The sequence below is a fragment of the Aspergillus affinis genome (assembly GCF_023601865.1).
Source record: "Aspergillus affinis strain CMG 70 chromosome Unknown NODE_25_length_320802_cov_86_012257, whole genome shotgun sequence".
NCBI lineage: Eukaryota > Fungi > Ascomycota > Eurotiomycetes > Eurotiales > Aspergillaceae > Aspergillus > Aspergillus affinis.
Window position 1 is genome coordinate 61,205 of NW_026515806.1, and position 18,412 is coordinate 79,616.

The window sequence follows — 18,412 nt, forward strand, 5'->3', positions numbered from 1 at the left end:
CATGGAGAATGCCGCGCACTTTCCACTGCGCGATTAACCAATTACTATAGAGTCATCTGTTCACTCGCAGGTCTACTAGTTAGTTATGACACCTTGCTTAGTAACTGAGCCTTACGAGGCATTGAAGAAAGAAGAGCTCCAACGCCTATTTCGAAAGAGGTCATCTCTGGTCCCAGACGAACCGAACGATGAACGATGGAAGAAAGTTATTCGGAAGCTCGATGTGTGAATACGAGAAAGTGCCAGATATTCTGGAGAACATTCCATTCATTGTATACTTGAGACGCATCTTCGTCAAGATCTAGCCCTGGATGCTTCCCAATGGTAAGTCAGGTCTCAACTGCTCACCGGACGTATTTGATGTTGACTGTAGAAGAACTGAATTGCAATACCCCGTGAGATTTCCAGGTGATGTTATTCTGATTGGACTGTTAGCAGCAAATAAGATCATGGGGCTCGAAACGACTAGTTCACAAGGGAAATAACAATAGACAACCAAAAGGGGTACTGCGAGGGTACTCTGATATGTATCCAGAGCTGGAATAGTAGGTTGATCGAATCGCAAAGAGCAATGAGATAAGGAGAATGAGCAATGCGACATGTATCATCACCATCAATTAACTATACCTCGACTTGAAGCCGAGCAACGTTTCTTGCAGGGTTCGCGATAAGCGTCTTGGTCCTGACATCTCCAACATGATTAGTTGTTTATCGAAGTCTGACAAGCCACTTTGGAACAGTCAGTCAGCAAATGGCCTGATTGCTGGGTCCGATAGACTTTTACGTAATTTGCAACACGTCTCGAGGAAGGTATAGAAAGAGGAAATTAGAATATTCTAATACTATGAAACTTAGATGGCGGATAATCATTCCCTTTGCTTATAAAGCCTAGCGGGGTTGTCCTCAGCGACTGCTGGCGTTACGGGGAGCACTGTACCAGAGGAGAGAGTAGCATATAGAAATAGAAACGAACGTTAAAACCTCCGCACGCAGAAAGTTAGAACCCCTACCCCAGTCCCTCCCCCCAGGTTCCAGACCCCCGTTGGTCTGTGCGGCCAGATCCGATTGATACTCAGGGCTAAACTGCAATGGGTCCAATCCCGACTGGCCGTGTGACCAGCAGACTTTTTGATCCCTGCCCATCGTCCGGTTCCTGCTAAACGGCCTCGACTCTTCCAGTCCCAGCAGACTCTCTGGCGGCAGCCGGTTGATTCCCAATTCCCGGTTGCTGTCTCCAGGCCAGACTAGCCCCAGCCCAGTCACACAGACCATATTGGAATTCCAAGATCGCTGTAGATAAAGCTGACGTGGCCATCACACATCCAAGCGGCTTCCCAGCGGAGAAGACGATGGTTTTGAATGATTCCTCCGGGGACGATGCGCGCGCATCCGCTCAGTAAGGGAGTGTATTCACTATTCGGTTACGGACTGGAGATGCTGGTTCGTGCGCTTGCTGTCACATCCCATTGATAACCGGGTTTTCCTGTAGCTGTTATCCCCCGCTTTGAGCAAGGTGGGAGACTGCTCTGGCCTCCCAACACTACGGATCAAAATGCTGAGACTTGACCACGTGCATATCTTCGAATTGGTGAGGTCGGCATATCTCCGATCGTCAGGTACTGTACTATACAAGGAACCCAAGTCTATCTACTCTGTTTGTATGTAGTTCGAGTGGAGTCCGCTCCGTGCTTTGTGGCGGTTGCTTCTTGTCCAGGTGGCCTCGGGAACTGGGTTTTCAATCTATTCTAAAAAAGAGCAGTCCTCTAAGTATTTTTCCTTAGCTACCTAAAACTTCTAGGTGAGGAAATCTAACTATGACCCTGGAATATCCCAGTGGCTGTCAAAATAAGCTGTCGCAAAGACAAGAAAACCAAATGGAAACAGGTAAATTGATTTCTGAGATGCCGGATCTAGAACACATCAGAACATTCCACTTGAACTCGGGAAACCCCCCGGCAATTGAACATGGGTGTTCTCCCGTCTAAGCCGTTCAGATAAGCGGGTGAGTGGACCGGAAGGGATAGGAGGGGTCCTCGTTGGACAATTCCTAGTACTAGTTGTCCCTGGCTAGAGCATCTATCGATAACGCATATACATATTCCGCGCGAAAGTGAAAAAACAAGACGGCAGGGAGAGAGTCTGGAGGGTGGAACAGAAAAACCGGGGCCGAGATGGGGGGGAGCTCCCCGGAAGATCCCAATCGGGTAAGCAGCTTTAACCATGACACTTTCATCCGTTCTTGTGGTTCTATGCCCCCGGATCGAGGACGCCACTTTTCAATGCCCTTAAAAACTCTGAAGGTCACACGGTACTATGGCGGATCGGCCCCGGGATCAGATTAAGTGTACCCCTGGATGTGTGCGAAAGATTGGGGTATCCAACAGATACAGGCCGTAGTCTTAGTTGTACAGCACTGTTGCCCTTGTGGGGGTTGAACGCCTGATACTTGTGTTTACTGATTTGCCATCCGGCGTCCATGGTTCTGTGGTTGTCTCTGATGCCCCGTGAACTATATACCGGGTCTATATTTAGACCAAGCTTACCGGCAGTAAGACATTGGGGGGATTCCGGTCATAATCTTCAAGAGTCCCCCAACTTTACGCGATTCATAACTAATCAGAGTACAAGTACTTTCCGTGTTAAGCAATTCAAGGGCACACAGGATGTACCTGGATACCCGGATTCTCGAACGCTCGATGTAGACAGCGCAAGGAGGTTCAGCCACATTTTGGAGAAAAAAAATCTGTTGAACAGGAAGAGAATTGGCCAATGAAGCCGAGGGCAAACGATAAGCTTACCGGGATGGTTTTAGCACAGGAACGAATGGGAAATGATGAGTCCAGACAGTCCTTGATTGGTAAGATGAAGGGGTGCTTGTCCAATAGACCGGCAACGGATTGGCCGGATGGATCTCCGAATGGTCCCCGTGACCATGAAGGGCCTTGCTATCGAATCTTCGACCGGCATGAAATGGTCTTCCAGAACCGCCTGGGCGGGAGACTCGTGACCTGCCGCGACAGCATATCCGCTCTTAGTTCGTTCCGCGCGCCGAGCCTGGATTTGCCCCCGGTTCCCCCGGCTTGCCCGTTTCAGCAATCCGAGACTGTCGGCCACTGACTGCCTTGGGCGGAGGGCATCTCCTTCGCGAGGAGTCATTCTTTCATCACCAGCGAATCTTTGCAAATGGGATTTCCTCCCAGATCGTACTTTTGATCAGTCCCTACTATTCTGGTAATTATTCGTTATGGATTACGTAGAAATCGCTTCAATCTTACAGTCTGGAGTTGGTCTATGCCAGGAAAAACCAGGCAAAACAAGCGTCAGTCTATGAATAGTATACCATACTGTAAGTATAGCGATGGCAGTGCAAGTATCGTGGTAGGGCGAAATTCCATCCACCCATTTCCTTCCTGTTGCCACGAACGGAGGGCCACGCCCGCGCATTCACTTTCTTTGGGTCCAGACCGAACCCGCCCTCGCAGTTGTCCTTTCTTGGGCATCGGTCTTCGTTGGGTCTGTTTTGGCTCACATGAGTCCTCATGACCTTTTTTTCCCCCGGAGATCTAGTACGACCTTACCCTTGGGGAACGCCTCCCATATCCCATGGTCAAGTATTTAAGAACCCTCCTCGTCCGGGTGAATGGTTTCGTTGCTATCGTCAATTGAATCTCTCTCATCGAAACATTCTTCTTAAACAATCTATAATCTCTTTGGTCATTTGAACTACACTAGAACCTTTGTTATCTGTCAATTCTCTCTTCCCCTCTCATCTACTCTCTTCGTCTATCTTGTTCCCTAATATCTTCATACACATACACACTCACATATCACAATGTCTGTCTCGATTGAAACGAATGACTTTGCTCCCGCCCCTGTCGCCGTGCAGGATGGCCCTTGCCTTGGATCCAAGACCAGAATGCCCGAGTTCAGCCTGGCTGGAAAGGTTGTCTGCGTCTCTGGGGCAGCCCGTGGTCTTGGTCTGACCCAAGCGGAAGCTCTTTTGGAAGCCGGTGCCAAAGTTTACGCCTTGGACCGTTTGGAGGAACCCGTGAGTGTGACCCCAACATATCAGCCGGATGGGGAGTCGCCCAGACAACTTGATCTGTGTAACCCACCGGTGAAAGAGGTAAAACAACAGCGCATGATTTGCTAACATATCCGCTGTCTTAGTCCCCAGAATTCTACGAAATCCAGAAGCGTGCACGCGAGGACTTGGGCACGGAACTCAACTACCGTCGGATTGACGTCCGTGACACGGAGTTGTTGAACAGTGTCGTCGAATCGATTGCTGACACTGAAAGTCGTCTGGATGGATTGGTTGCTGCCGCCGGTATCCAGCAGGAGACTCCGGCATTGGAGTACACCTCCAAGGACGCCAATACGATGTTCGAGGTCAACGTTACTGGCGTGTTCATGACCGCTCAGGCAGTTGCCAAGCAGATGATTCGGTTTGGAAATGGTGGAAGCATCGCTCTCATTGCGAGCATGAGTGGCACCGTCGCCAATCGGGTACGTTCCTCGTCTTTGCCTGCCTCATTTACCTTCATTCTCATTTTGCGTGGAACGGGTCTGAGTCTCTTGACTTTCCCCCGCTTTTTTTTTTTTTTTTTTTTCTCTCTGTCCTACCACGCCACCTCCCTATCATCATTGGTTCTTCTTGCTAACATCCATTTCCTCCTATCAGGGTCTCATCTGCCCGGCCTACAACGCTAGCAAGGCCGCCGTGCTCCAGCTCTCCCGCAACCTTGCCATGGAGTGGGGCCCCTACAACATCCGCGTCAACACCATATCCCCCGGCTACATCGTCACCGCTATGGTCGAGAAGCTGTTCATCGAGTACCCCGAGCGTCGCGACCAATGGCCCAAGGAGAACATGCTGGGTCGTCTCTCCACCCCCAACGAATACCGCGGCGCCGCCGTCTTCCTGCTCAGCGATGCCAGCACGTTCATGACCGGCAGCGATCTGCGCATGGACGGTGGCCACGCTGCCTGGTAGATGGCATCCATGAATGAGCATCTCTCTTAACGACGAACTTACTTTACATAATTGTTCTTTTCTACTGCATGGCGTCCGGGAATAGCGAGCGATACTATCGGTGTGGTTTCAAACTCAGGAACGAATGAGGGGAAAGGGTTGGGAAAGCATCGTCATGACGTTTGATTTCTCTCATCCTTCTTCCTGGGGCGACGAATCGTTGATTTTCTGTTTCCTATTTCATTTTTTTTTGTCTAGCACCACCGGTGTCGGGGAACAAGGGAAGGGGTATCGACTGGGGTTTCTTTTTTCTTAGACCGTTACTCTTCATTTCCTGTATCTACTATTACGATTATTATCATCATTATTTAAAAATTAGCCCTTTCAGTTTATATCCATCCACCTTTCCATCTAATCACATTCTAAATAATAGTACGTACCCTCAACCATTCAACCAAATACAAACCCAAATCAACTGTCGCGTGCACATCTCGGAACCCGACCCAGCCAAAGAAAGAAGTGGGGAAGATCAAGGTGGGTGGTTGAGAAATCAAAACGAAAAAAAAAAGAAAAACATTGACTGACCCAACAACCCAATCATCCCTGGCTAGACACGAATTCCAAGGGAAAGACAAGGCAAGGGACTAACTACCAGACAAACGAGTAAAATTACCCAAGGATGCATCATCGGCCATGTTAGCGTCCGATCTGACAGTGTGGATCGCACATGACACCCCACCGTTTGAGGGAACTTTAATGACAGTGTTGGGCTGTTCTGTTTGTGTTGTTGTTTGGGGCTAGGGAATTAATGGATGAGTCCCAGTATGTAGGCATCATTAAAGCAAGAATATTATACCTAGTTGTATATCGCATACTGGAATCCATTTCTTTTTCTGAAAAAGATACACTGGACATGGGTAAAATGGCACTGCAAACCAGACTACCTACCACCTTAACCCAAACCAAGCCAAGTAGAACACCGGAATTACCAAAACCGCTCCCCCCTCAAGACAATGCCAGGCCCTCCCAAATCCGGGGTACCGAAAGTCAGCGATCGCCCCCACTTATTTTTTTTCCCTGGATCTTCGTTCGGGGTGTCGCTCAGTCCCAGTCCCCACTTCTCAAGGCGAACCCGACCTAAACAATTTTTTCTAGATAATTGACCCGGCACTGGTTCAGTGGCTCTTGATAGGTTGGTTCGAACTTCTGAGTCCCCGTTCTCTGTAGGATCCGTAGTTGAGAGGGCTGGAGATGACATCAAGACATCATCACGAGTCTACCTAGTAGTCCGCCTTACACTTCTTAGTAGATATTGTAAGGATGTGAGAGATCCGCAAATGGTTGAGTAGGGTATAGGGCTTACTGGGGTTTGTCATGGGACTAGGGTTGATTAATGTTGTCGAGCATATTAGGTAGGTAGATAGTCGGTCATCACCTATTTTTCGTTTGTTCGGTATGTATATTCGGCGTATAAGATGTAGATGTAAATGTGGATGGTGCCCGGATGTCAGGTGGTCTTAACTTATTGTTACTATTGCATATCGAGTAAAGAGTTAGCAATTGATTCGATTAGTTTGTCAGACATTTGGAATCTGCTATTCTCAGCATTCATTGGGTTTTCTTCTATCTGAATCCGTGCATGACAGTTTGGTTTCCCCACAGACTGTGGTGGGGCAACGTCTGAGTAGTGGGAACTGTCGAGTTGGAAACAAATCAGAAAATTAGTTGATTCGACACATGGAAATTACTTGCACGAATCAAACCTAAGAGGCTTGTAGTTGGCTGCCACTGTAAGGTATGTATTTGATTGCCCCGCCTGCTCTACACGGTAAAGTTCGAGGAGGTGAGATGCTGCACTTCCGGGAAATCCAGACCCAGAGTCGCGACGATGATTGGAAGATGTTGTTTTCTACAAGTGATGCCATTTTAGGCTATTTACAGATCCAGTCCGTACCTACCTTAGTCACGGGTTCGCCTAAGATCCATATTCTCGTAGCATAGACACCAACATACCCAGAACAATGGGACTAAGCTAGACCGACTCGTGCACAAAAAAAGAAATCAAATCTACCCATAGGATAAACTATAAAATTGATGCCTAACCTCCGGCATTGGGCTCGAGTCTATATGTTAGGTAAGACTGACCAATGCAAGGAGTTTCTTGTTGCTTGTATCTTTGGCTTATTGCTCGCATGACTAACCCAGATGGGATATATCAAGACAGTATATGAGGATTATAGTTTGAGTCGGTCGTCAGTCGTCACGCATGCAATTCTGTGCATGTACATACATAGGAGCTATGCATAATTCTAGTCACTATACCTGCCTAACAAATTCTATGCATGTTCTGGGCGCGGAAGGATGCTCACGTGGTTGGATGCGTTGGCAATCTATCAGCCAAGTATGTGTCTAGATCGAGTCTTTATCTTGAGGGAAGGGGTTTATTCCGCCTTGATATTGGGAATGACTCGGCTGGTGCCGGCTATTGAGGTATGGTGGATGAAAATGAGATTGTGCGTTGGATTGTGAAGTTCATTTACCCACGTGGAGATATTATTCGATATGTTTGAGAAAGACTAATTTCGGTTAAGTAGGTGCACACACACACACACACACCAACCCACCTACCTAGTATACATACCTGGCAATCAAACGAGTCCAGTGGTCTATTTTATCCTCGCTAGAGTAGATCCATCTAAATGACCTACCTGCCCAATTCAACCTCCTCGCACGGAATCAATCATAATCTAGTATTTCCGATCATTTGACCGAGGCCTATGTCACCAGATCTTCTAATCCACCATTAATATGAACTACATGCTTTATTGAGGATTCGTCGATATGTCGGGTTACCTCTCTGGGCGAGGACGTTCGAAAGTTTCTTGGTTGTGGATTGATGGGGAAACCAAGAGGTAAAAGAGAAGACATCTCGGGTTGCTAGATTGGGATTTAGTGAAAGCTTACAACATTGTTTATGCTAGGCTTGAGGAAATGATCCGGGAGGTTGAGGAGACAAATGTTTTCCCTTCTGGGTATATTGTTGACGACCTAAGTTGCTGGGCGGGGAATAGATACTATACAGACAGGAGTGCCTTTGGCAAATGGTAGATAAGTATAGTACGAGGTTGAGATTAGATTAGAAGCTTAAATGGTTTCTACTAGCCTAGTTGCGTCATAGGTGCTTGCAATATATAGACAGTAGTTTCTTAGGGCTCTAAATGCATTGTAGTTTAATGTAATCTCTGTGCCGGTAGTCAATGCAAGGTTCAAGGCTTTTGCTTGTTAATTAAGACGCTATATCAAACACGTAGACGTATCTATAAATTGTCTAGAAATGCATTCGAATCATGATATCATGCAGAGTGTCCTAGCCACTCTTCGTCTGAAGAAAAGGGTATAAAATATTGAAGACAAATCTCCCATCCCGGCTCAGAAAGGAACCTGATATTTACGCAATCTCATCACTTCATTAATCCTGTATATATGCAGGGTTAGACTGTTCCACAAGTTAGTCCTCCTCTTAAACAAGCCCCGCAATCAAGGCTTCTGGTGCACAATCGACGAATCCAATTCCACATGCGGTTGCGGATACACCCCCCTTCCATACGCCTCCTGCGGATACCACCCGTCCTGCACAGTCTGCGCCTGCGCCTGCGCGGCAGAAAACACCATCGTCGCCTCAGCCTGCATGGCGCGCGCCTTCCGCACCTTGCGATATCCCACCCAAACGCCGAACAATCCCAGTGCAATGCCGCAGACGGGTCCGACCACGGCGCCGGCAATCCAGCCCTTGTTAGAGGGATTTTCGGAGTCCGAGTCCGAGTCGGAATCAGCGTTGCTGCTGCTCGTGCTGCTGGCGGTCGCTTCGAGGACTGTGGAGCCGGCGGACGCGGTGAGGCCGGACGTGGTTGCGACGGAGGCGGTAGTCGGGAAGGTAGGTAGTTGGCGATAGACGGTGTGGGCGTCCCAGTTAGGCCAGCAGAAGACGTTTTTGACGAAGGGTTCCCCGAAAGGATAGGTTTCGTAGACGGTCATGGTGACGCAGTCGCTGGATGTGCCGCTATAGGATGGGAGTTGTTAGTATGCATGTCCCATTCTGCGTAGGGGAATTGAGGTGATCGCGGTAGACGGGGCTGGGTATACCATTTGTAGTAGGCGCCGTTATCCATATATACCGTGTGATCGCGACAGGTCGTCGGCATGGGACATTCTTCGCCTTTAGTGCCGCAGCAGTTGGCGTAGGATCCTGAACTGGAGAAGGACGATGTCTTTTCACAGCTGATGGTATCAGCTGAGACAAGAATGATTATTAGCTGGGTGTAATGGAAGAGAGAATTATGGAAACCAACTTTGCATGTTGCCGCCCTCATAGTGTACGTAGTATCCGTTGAACCAAGGAGGGTGAGTCGTTGTTGCAGCGATGGTGCAAGCTATATGAAGGGCGGCGATGAGGCTGGTCCACGACCAGTGTTGGGGTTTCGCCATTTGAACCAACCTTCACGGGAATAAAGGAAAAGAGGAGGAGAAAGAAGAAGAAAGTGGACTTGACTTTATGTGTAATATAAGAAAGCAAAAAGCAAAGAAACAGAACAGAAAAGATAAAAACAAAGTACACAAGAATTTGGGGGCTAAAAGCCAAGAGCATTGGCACGGTCAATGCCTATCATACTGGTAAACAGGGGTAAAAACCCCGTCGAAAGAGATATATTGAATTTCTTGTACGAAATCCCGTATTTTTTGACAAATAGAAGATCCCCATGTATAGAATGGCATGGCATGATTGCGTTAATTCCTTCTATAGAGCGCTGAAGCCTACACCTCCATCGATATTGACTGTTGGATCCGAGGTCCCTTCCACCAACAATGATCCTGACCCTGACATCTCGTGGGTTTTACCAACCATAGACGCCTAAAGAAGCCCAATTCCTCCATACTTGGAAAAAGACCAATAGGGACCGCATGTCCAAATGATGTGCAATCACGCCAATCGAACTACTCCGTAAGTTTAGTTGTGAGCCGATCGACGTTAGCGGCCCTAGGATTACGAGCAGTAGATGAAGGACAAGACTAGGGGAGTACAAGATAAAACAACCTTTTAGATCATATTTAATATCAAAAGTGTTTTTTTTAATATATATATCTTTAATCTAAGCAAAAGACTTGGGTATAAAAGAGAAAGTTAAATATACTATGTAAGACTATTACAAACTTTAGTCCTGCGGGAGAATAGTACATATGTAGGGGTGTGAGCGGGCTAAGGGGTGTGCCCAGAGCGACTCCCTTTTATTAAAGGTCGATCACTCGTATTTGTTTGATGCTTTCAATTTCATCCAAACTGACATTTCAACAGAAAGAGAAGGGCAACAAATTTCGTCAAGTGGATCAACGATCGACGATGGGATTAACTTCGAACACACCGTATTGTACACCGCATATGACTTTCACGAGCCCACGAGGCCCACCGCTCCTCTTTTTTGGCGGCTTTGCTATCCTCTGCCTTGAGACTACCTACCTAACGGAGTAGAGTATCACGGTGTCACTTGACTAGTCTGGTTACTTGGACTACACCGGAGATGGCAGGGGTGACTCCGAACATCCATGCCCACGAGTTCCCATCATTGAGATTAACTTCATAGCTTCATAAACAAATATTATACAGGAGATGGTCATATATATAAAAAGAAAACGCCATGGAACACGATCAATAATGCACAATATATTCAACCCACTAGCACGGTCGGCCCATTTACAGGAGCTCCGACACAACGCCCTGCTTCCCCAGTCGATCGACCACACCCGTCTTCAACCGCAAGATCCGCTCGATCTCTCCCGGTCGGATACCCTGACGATCGCGCATCGACAGCGCCTGACGGATTGTCACCGCGTCCAAGAATTCCCGCCCCGCGAAGCTCGGCCGACCGACATTCTCAACTTCGTACTTGGCCGCCTTGTTCATCTGCTCGCGAGCGTGATAGACCAATAGAGCTGGATTCGATGCCGGAACGAATGCAGGTTGTGCCGGGCCGCGCTGCTGTTGAGACGGCTGCGGGGAGAATGTGCTGGTGTGGGAGTACGTCGGAACGGGATTGACGGGACCAATGCTGCGGAGGGAAGCGGCGAAATCAGGATCACGTCCGTCCATGTCGATGGCTGTTGAGGATCATCAATGATTAGCATCTGAGTTCCTGTTTCTAGGCAGTGCGCCTCATCGCTGCCCCGTCGTTTCCGGGACCCGTGGGGTGGTATGATCGAGGCCAGGAGGGACGGATGGTATAACGTACCGTTCGATTTCACTAGAGATGGTTGCTCCTTGGAGTGATATGTCGGTCCAGCATGACTTGTCTCTAGTTGCTTGCGAGTCTTTGGTGGCGGCGTTGGAGCGGAGGGAGCGGAGGTTGGAGCAGAAGGTTTCTTCGGATATTGACGGCGCGAGGCAGCCTGAGCGGCCGACTTCACGGGTTTAGAAGATGAGGCGCCCATTGATCAGGTTGGCCTATGATTTTCTCGAGCAAAGGGTGGTGTAATTGAAAAGGTTGGGCTTGCTGGACAGTTTGAAGACCGCATCTCGGAGAAGCTCCTCCATCTTCTGCAGAGCAGCCGCCACGCTAACCTGATTGGTCGACGCGGTAGCCGCGCGGGTGACGTCAGGTTCGACGCAGCACCCAGTTTGCTTACTTTGGATTTTTGGCCCTAGAATTGAACTGGTGATTCATGGAATAGCTACAGAATTCATCTTGATTCGGTTCATCTGCTACATTCTCTATACGTGCGCAGACATGGAGTCGAACATGAAGACAGATCGCAGAGGACTGCCGCAGAAGTGACAGTCTCGACAACCTGCCGGCAAATTCAGTACCAGACGAATTTACCGAAGACCTGCAAGGCGTCGGCCCTGGACCTCGCCCAATGCGCGGCTTCCACTGATGAATGCGACCGTGCCAACCGCGGCGACGGCGGGGAGAATCTGGAAGAGGTTCCAGGAAGTATAGTACAGGAAGAAGATGCCCTCGAGCGAGACAAGCGATCCAAGGAACACAGCGTGAGGGAGAGGGGCCGATTTGAGAGCGGTAGGGAGATGGCTAATATTGGCGCCGAGGAAAAGCCACTAATAGAGGATCAGTTAGATAGCGCTCAACAATAATTATAGAAACCACAGGAACACTCACCAGAACTGCCAGAACAGGGAAAGCACCAATCACGGTGCCGACGAAGGCAAGTGTAATCACAACGGGCGGACTTTGAGGGTCGCTGTTGAAGATGTGATGGATTTCGGGAAGCTTGCCGTATCTCGAGGTTTCGACCGTAGGGACGGGCACGTCGGGGTCGTGGGTGACCAACAGAGGGAATGCAGCTCCATTGTATGCCTCAGAGCTGCCAAATGAGCCTACAAGGAATCGTGCGTCGATGGGCTCGGAAACGGAAAGGAATTGGACGGGAAGGTCTTTCTGGGCCTAAAGCTACGTTTAGCTGCCATCCGAGGCAAAGGAATTGTTCCCCTCCATCTTACCAGCTCAAGTCTCGATTTTCCATTCTCCTTCACATTGAACGGATACGAAATGTCGAGGCCGGTTTCCGGGTCCTGCAGAAGGAGGAACACTTGATGGGCGCGTTTGGCGGATCGACCTTCCTGGGTGGTCAGGGTGACTTTGAGGGTGTCGGCACCGCCGAGCGAGATCGGCTTGGTGATGGCCTTGTTGTCGGGAATCCTATCAATCGGAATATGGTAATTAATTTCCGAGGCGAATTAAATAGGATAGCTGCTATCGCAGAGCATAGTCAACTTACTCTTCCTTTGACCCCGAACCAACCCCAGCGCCCTTGGTGTGAACTGACACGGTGGCATCAGTAAATCCCCAGGTAGAAGCCGCGCCGGTCGGAACTGCAGTCGAAGCCAGCAGACCGAGCTGGAGAAGAGTGTGCCAAAGCTGCATCTTGACGGGGTAGGGCAGAGAAACGACAGGGACGAGAAGATAGAAGCCAAATGAGGGATCTGGGGCGATTGCGACCGAACAAGAGGTTCCGGAGGATGAGCCGATCGACCGCTTTGGATGCCAAAAGGCGGAAGAAGCGCTAAGATAAGCGCCCGGCGGCTTTGGGGCAAGCCGCGGTCCAGTGACCGGCCACCCGCCTTCGCAAGCCCTAATTTCCCGGCATCTTCAAGTCGGCCTGCCAAACAATTCTGCCTCGCTCCTCGATCGCTTTGACGGCTTCCCCATTTCCTGCGACGCCCCGTTAGGTCCTCGATCGCCTAGATAGTCGCTTTCACATTGCCACAAAATGTCCCACATCGCGTCCTTTTTGCCCTGGGAGTAATCCCTGCGCTTTCAAAGTCCTGACGTGCCGACTCTCGCCTTCCGCTTCACCGAACGGGCCACGCTGTGATTTCATTCCCTACAGAGTTCGGGTTGGAGGTTGCTCTGGTCACAATAGCCACTGGAAACAGGAATTACTGGTAGGTGTGAATACTGTGGTGCTTGCGATCGCCCCTTGTTCTGGCTTGCGTCATACGTTTTCTCGCTGACGGGAGCTCCTGACTCCTGTCTGGTCCTTGCTCCCGAATGGGCCGTCCTTGTTACATTCACTGGCTAACGGCGAAGCGCATCTTGACAGGAAACTTCCATTTCTCGAATAACCTCGAACCATTCACCCTGAGATAAGGAAACGGTTGAGGCAGGCGTAGGAAGAAGTAGGAGGAAGAAGTGGTTGGGCTGACGTTGGCCTACTGTTTTCCCCGGTCCGCCGAGCCGTACAACTTGCAAGTCAGGGAGCTGGAATCGGTTTATAGTGGAAGCTTCCCATAGTTTTCTCAGAGAACAAATACCAGAACAGGGACTGTAGCCATCAAATGCCAGGCAAAAGTAAGACTGCCCTCGTTGTGCCCAATCATTGCCCCGGGGAGATATTTAGGGCTTGATGTATAGGGTTGCCCTGATCAAGCCTGATTTACGTCCTCTTCCACGCGAAAGAGTCCCTCCAAATCGCAGTGAATGCTAATCATAATCCAGTGGTTGGAAGAGCTTCTGTTACTCAGGAACCGGGTTCCCCCGCTAATTCACTGCTCGAACCCTCCTCAGTCAGTATTCCTTCTTCTCTCGTCCCCCCTCTTCCTCTCACACACCTGAATCCTCCTAACTCTCACTACTTCAGAATCAAAACAAACGCAGCTCTTCTCGTGCTTCGCGTCGATCAACCAGATTCCCTGATTTACATCTTTCTAATACTTCATCTAATCCATCTCGCTCATATTCTCTCCCCACCACTCCCATCCATTCCTCCTTTGAAGAAACCCTGCCCTCGACCAAACGTCGACGGAGACGAGGTTCCTTGTCCTTCGAGGGCAACCGATCCATCCACCTCTCAGAAAGCAAAGATCTTTCTTCTGGCTCAGCCAAATCCTTTGATACTTCTCAGAAAAGTAATCTAAATACAAACTTACACTCCAACCAACTGAGTACAGACGCTCAAACAGTAAGTAACTTCTTGGGGCTACCATGCTATCCCTCGTCGCTCGCTACTTTCCCTCATCTCATCGATCGAAAGCTAACGTGGATACAGTCCGAATCCACCCATTCATCTCACAAGGACACTCCAAATCAAGATTCTAATCTTGAAAAGCTGAGCAAGGAAGCTCAAGCAGTATGTTGACCCCAGTGGCTCCTATGGCGATGCTCGGTCGGCCATTGCCCTCTTGCATCGACTGGGATTAACATGGCCACAGTCTCAATCTACAGATACTCAGAAGAGTACTCGAAATCTAACCCCTCATTCCGGCAAGCTGAGCAATGAAGCTCAAGCAGTAAGTGAAATTGCCTCCTCTTAGCGATGCTCATTGCTCCAGAAACTGACCCGTCTACAGTCTCAATCTACTCTCCATTCGTTCTTGAAGAAAACACAAGATCGACGAAAGTCGTTGGCATCACAAGCCGACTTGACCGATCCAAATAAATCGGATTCCAATACCTCTTCTCACGGCTCTACTTTCTCGGGCAGACGCAGGATGCGAAAGTCTCTGCCAGCCAAAACGAACGGCTCTGTGAACCAAGATTCCAAGCCTCAGCTTACTGCTTCTTCTTCGCGTGCGTCAACCCCGCGGTCCACCAAGGCCGACTGTAAGCCGAAGAGAAATTCTCAGCAGAATTCAAATACCTCTTCCACCATGCTTTCCACTCCCCTTGCTGTGTCTCAGGCCACTCCTGCCCCCAGCTCCGCCGCAAAGGTGGGCAAAGACAAGCCCGTCACTCCCGCCCCGTCACGTGGCTTCACCCCCATCAATTCTTCCACTCGCCGCACCCGCAAGTCGGTCGCGGATCTTGCCAGCCAGATGCATGACCAGTCTGTCCCCTCTGGCGATGCCATGGACATTGATTCCGCTCCCTCTGGCGTTGAAATCTCTGTCAAGGGCAGCTCTCGTGCCAACAAGCGCCCAATGAGCAACACCATCACTTTGAACGTGGGTCGCAAGGCGCTGGAGTCGGTTTTGCCGGTTGCGCTGGACACTCCTGAACATTCCTACGACCATGAGATCGCTGAAAGCGTTGAGGGCACCCCTGTGCGTGTCTACGGAGATAGCTTCAGCGACAACTACCATTTCGATTACACCGCTGAAATGTATGGTCATAACTTTGGTCTTAACGGTCAAGTCGACGGACCCACCTCGCCCACCAGTCTTGCAACGAGCACTTCTACCGGTGCGCGTACTTCAGGACGCACCAGAAAGCCCACTGTCCGGGCCATGGAATCGATGGAATATGAGCGTCGCTTCCAGCGCAAGAGAACCAGGACTCCTGCCGCTAAGGAGGAGACCACCGCTAACGGCAATGATGCTGATATGACTGACGCCGATGCCAAACCAACCGATGACCCTACTGAGAAGGGAGATGGCCATCCGAACAAGAAGAGAAAGAGGAAGCACGCTACCCAGGAGGAAGCGGCCTTGCCCGAAATTGCCTTTGCCTCATCCCATCCTACCCCAGCACCTTCTGCTGGAGCCCGTTCTGTTGTATCCCCTTCTCTTTCCACTCGTCCCCCTTCAACAAATTCCACCTCAATCCCTGCACCAACCCACTCCGCTCCTGCTCGTCCGGCTTCAACAGCCTCCTCGCCGAACCATTCCGCCATGGCCCCCTATACGCCAACCCCCCCGGCCCAGGCAACCCACACTCCATTGCCTTATGCACCGGTCGCCATGACCAATTTGTCGACCGAGAGGGTCGACACCCTCATGCGACTCATCAGCGTCGCTGATGATGTCTTGGTTGCACACCCAGACGCCCAAGAACCCGAAGACGCCAAGTTCCTCGAGGAGATGCGCAACTCCTTCCTCCAAGCGCATGACCTCAACTCCTCGGGGAACCTTTCGGGTTCTGTCGAGCCGTTTCCTTGCGAGGAAAAGGCCGAGGCCGAAACGGCCACCAAGCCCAAGGCCACCAAGCCCAAACCGGCCCGAGCCAGGGCCGGTAAGGCCAAATCTCGCAAGGCGAAGGCTCGACGGGTCAAGCCAACCAAGACGTCATCGGCGGCGCCGGCAGGGGGGGTAAAGGCCAAAAAGGAGGAAGCAATCAAGGGGGCCAACAGTATGCATCTCCAATCCCTGTCTACTAAACTACAAGCTAACGAAGATGGTTGGATTGACACAGGCCAAACCAATGAGTTCGGCGAGGAGGTGGTGGTAGTCTCCACAGGCTACCACTGGTATCGCCCCAACAACACCTATGGGGACAGGGGGCTCCCTCAGCCCCCCCTGCGATTGAAGTCGGACGAGCAGGCGGAGAGGGATCGGATCTTCGGGTTCCCTCCTCGCATGGGGGAACGTAATCTCCCCCGTGCCTTCAGCGCGCCTTTCGCCGTCGAAAACATCGACGAAGAAAAAGCCAAAATCAAGGCGCGCGAAGAGGCTCGGCTGCGGCACATCCCCGTGGACCGCCACATGTCCACGGGGGAAATTCGGGGGCTCATTGAGCAGTACGACGCGGCCGGTGCTCCGAACCCACTCAACGAAAAAGCCACCAGGTCCTCTCGCAAGAGAAGACACGTTGAAGGGTTCGGGGCGCCGGTCGACAGCCCCCAGCGCCGTAGTCGGGTCGGGGGAGGGAACTCGGAGGTCCAGGTTGGGCCTGAGCCGGCCGCCACTCCCACTGGGCCGACCAGGCCCAACCTCATCCTCAAGATGCCGCCTCGCCCGGCTGCCCACGACGCCAAAACCGAAACCAAAAAGCGTCCCTCCGAGGAGGCTAGTGGGCAGCCGGGCAAGGCTAACAAAAGGCAGAAGGTCCGTCAAGAGGCCTCCGGCGGCGAAGGACAGGGTCAAACCACCGAGCTCACGCGGCTGACCCTGTCCTTCAAAAACAAGCACAAGCAGCAGCCGAAGCTCAAGCTTCGGCAGCCTGCCACCCCCAAGCAACCTGACACCAGCGAGGGGGTGGCAGAAGCCGCCACTCCGGAGAACCCTCCACATGCCTCTCCTAGGCAGGGATCATCATCTCGTCCTCGCCGCCGCGCGGCGGCAGCCTTAATGGCTGAGTTCGAGAACCATGCCCAGGAGAGGGCCCGCCGTGCTAATGCACGCAAGAAGCGGGCGGAGGGGACTCCGGAGGAGGCCCAGTGATGGGCCTTCTGGCTTTTTTTCAATTTTTTTTTTTCATTTTTTCATTAATTTTTTTTTCATTTCTGTTTTTTTTTTTTTTTTTTTTTTTTTCCACTTTTTGCATGTTTGTTCTTTTCTTGCTTGCTTTCGGTTCTATGGCTTGGGCGTTTCGGGGCGGCTCCTTGGAGCAATCTGTTTGTTTAAGCATAGCGAAAGTCAGCAACTGCCCCGGTGTGGGCCGGAGTTTTGTTCTTTCCTTTTTTTTTCTTTCATATATGTATTTCTTATCTTTCGTCGTTCGTTCATTTTCATCTTTCTTATCTTTCTACGTCAGCTCCTCGTGAGATCACCCAGTGACTGGGCCGGACTTGTTTCCTGGTCCTCTCAGGGGATCAACGAGTTGAGCGACATGCAACTGTTGAATTGGCAATCTTCAACGGAGAAAAAGAAAACGGGTCAGCTGACGAAAATACCAACAACCCAACGCGGAGTCCCCTTGTTTGATCGACCGGCGACTGGGCCATGCTCATTGCTTTTCGGACCACCCAGGGATCAACGAGTCGAGCTGCACGCGCAATTCTCCATGAACAGAAGCCAAACAAAAAACAAAAAAAAGTTAAACCAGCAAAAAGCAAGGCGAGGTTGAGAAAACTCAGAACCAGAAAAGAAAGACTCAACAAGCATGGGAAAGATTGGAAGATGAAAGACCACGACGACATAATTCTGGGATCAACTGTACTGTATTCTATTGGCTTTGATTCGGGTTTCTTGTCAACATTCTTTTGTTTTTCATTTTTGCATCACAGCTTTATGTATCAATTTTGTTCTTTTTCTTTCCAGATCTTGTGTCTACC

At 50.3% G+C, this 18,412-nt stretch overlaps 5 protein-coding genes across 5 annotated transcripts; 2 read left to right on the forward strand and 3 right to left on the reverse strand.

Annotated features, from left to right (window-relative positions):
• Window positions 1–3,832: 3,832 nt before the first annotated feature.
• Window positions 3,833–4,996, forward strand: KD926_005221 (putative short chain dehydrogenase; the record flags this gene model as incomplete). Its single annotated transcript, XM_053098461.1, has 3 exons — window positions 3,833–4,126; window positions 4,171–4,509; window positions 4,685–4,996. The coding sequence occupies 3 exons, from the start codon at window positions 3,833–3,835 to the stop codon at window positions 4,994–4,996; spliced, it is 945 nt and encodes a 314-aa protein (XP_052957596.1).
• Window positions 4,997–8,512: 3,516 nt separating this feature from the next.
• On the reverse strand, window positions 8,513–9,460 carry KD926_005222 (uncharacterized protein; the record flags this gene model as incomplete). Its single annotated transcript, XM_053098462.1, has 3 exons — window positions 8,513–9,035; window positions 9,119–9,266; window positions 9,325–9,460. The coding sequence occupies 3 exons, from the start codon at window positions 9,458–9,460 to the stop codon at window positions 8,513–8,515; spliced, it is 807 nt and encodes a 268-aa protein (XP_052957597.1).
• A 1,261-nt stretch (window positions 9,461–10,721) lies between these two features.
• KD926_005223 (uncharacterized protein) lies at window positions 10,722–11,455 on the reverse strand (the record flags this gene model as incomplete). Its single annotated transcript, XM_053098463.1, has 2 exons — window positions 10,722–11,125; window positions 11,257–11,455. The coding sequence occupies 2 exons, from the start codon at window positions 11,453–11,455 to the stop codon at window positions 10,722–10,724; spliced, it is 603 nt and encodes a 200-aa protein (XP_052957598.1).
• A 385-nt stretch (window positions 11,456–11,840) lies between these two features.
• Window positions 11,841–12,906, reverse strand: KD926_005224 (putative oligosaccharyltransferase subunit ribophorin II; the record flags this gene model as incomplete). The annotated part of the gene is made up of 4 exons (XM_053098464.1): window positions 11,841–12,080; window positions 12,142–12,426; window positions 12,483–12,681; window positions 12,761–12,906. 4 exons carry the CDS (start codon window positions 12,904–12,906, stop codon window positions 11,841–11,843), a joined length of 870 nt encoding a protein of 289 aa, XP_052957599.1.
• A 914-nt stretch (window positions 12,907–13,820) lies between these two features.
• On the forward strand, window positions 13,821–17,579 carry KD926_005225 (putative GPI-anchored cell surface glycoprotein; the record flags this gene model as incomplete). The annotated part of the gene is made up of 4 exons (XM_053098465.1): window positions 13,821–13,847; window positions 14,531–14,611; window positions 14,694–14,771; window positions 14,832–17,579. The coding sequence occupies 4 exons, from the start codon at window positions 13,821–13,823 to the stop codon at window positions 17,577–17,579; spliced, it is 2,934 nt and encodes a 977-aa protein (XP_052957600.1).
• Between the last annotated feature and the right edge of the window lie 833 nt (window positions 17,580–18,412).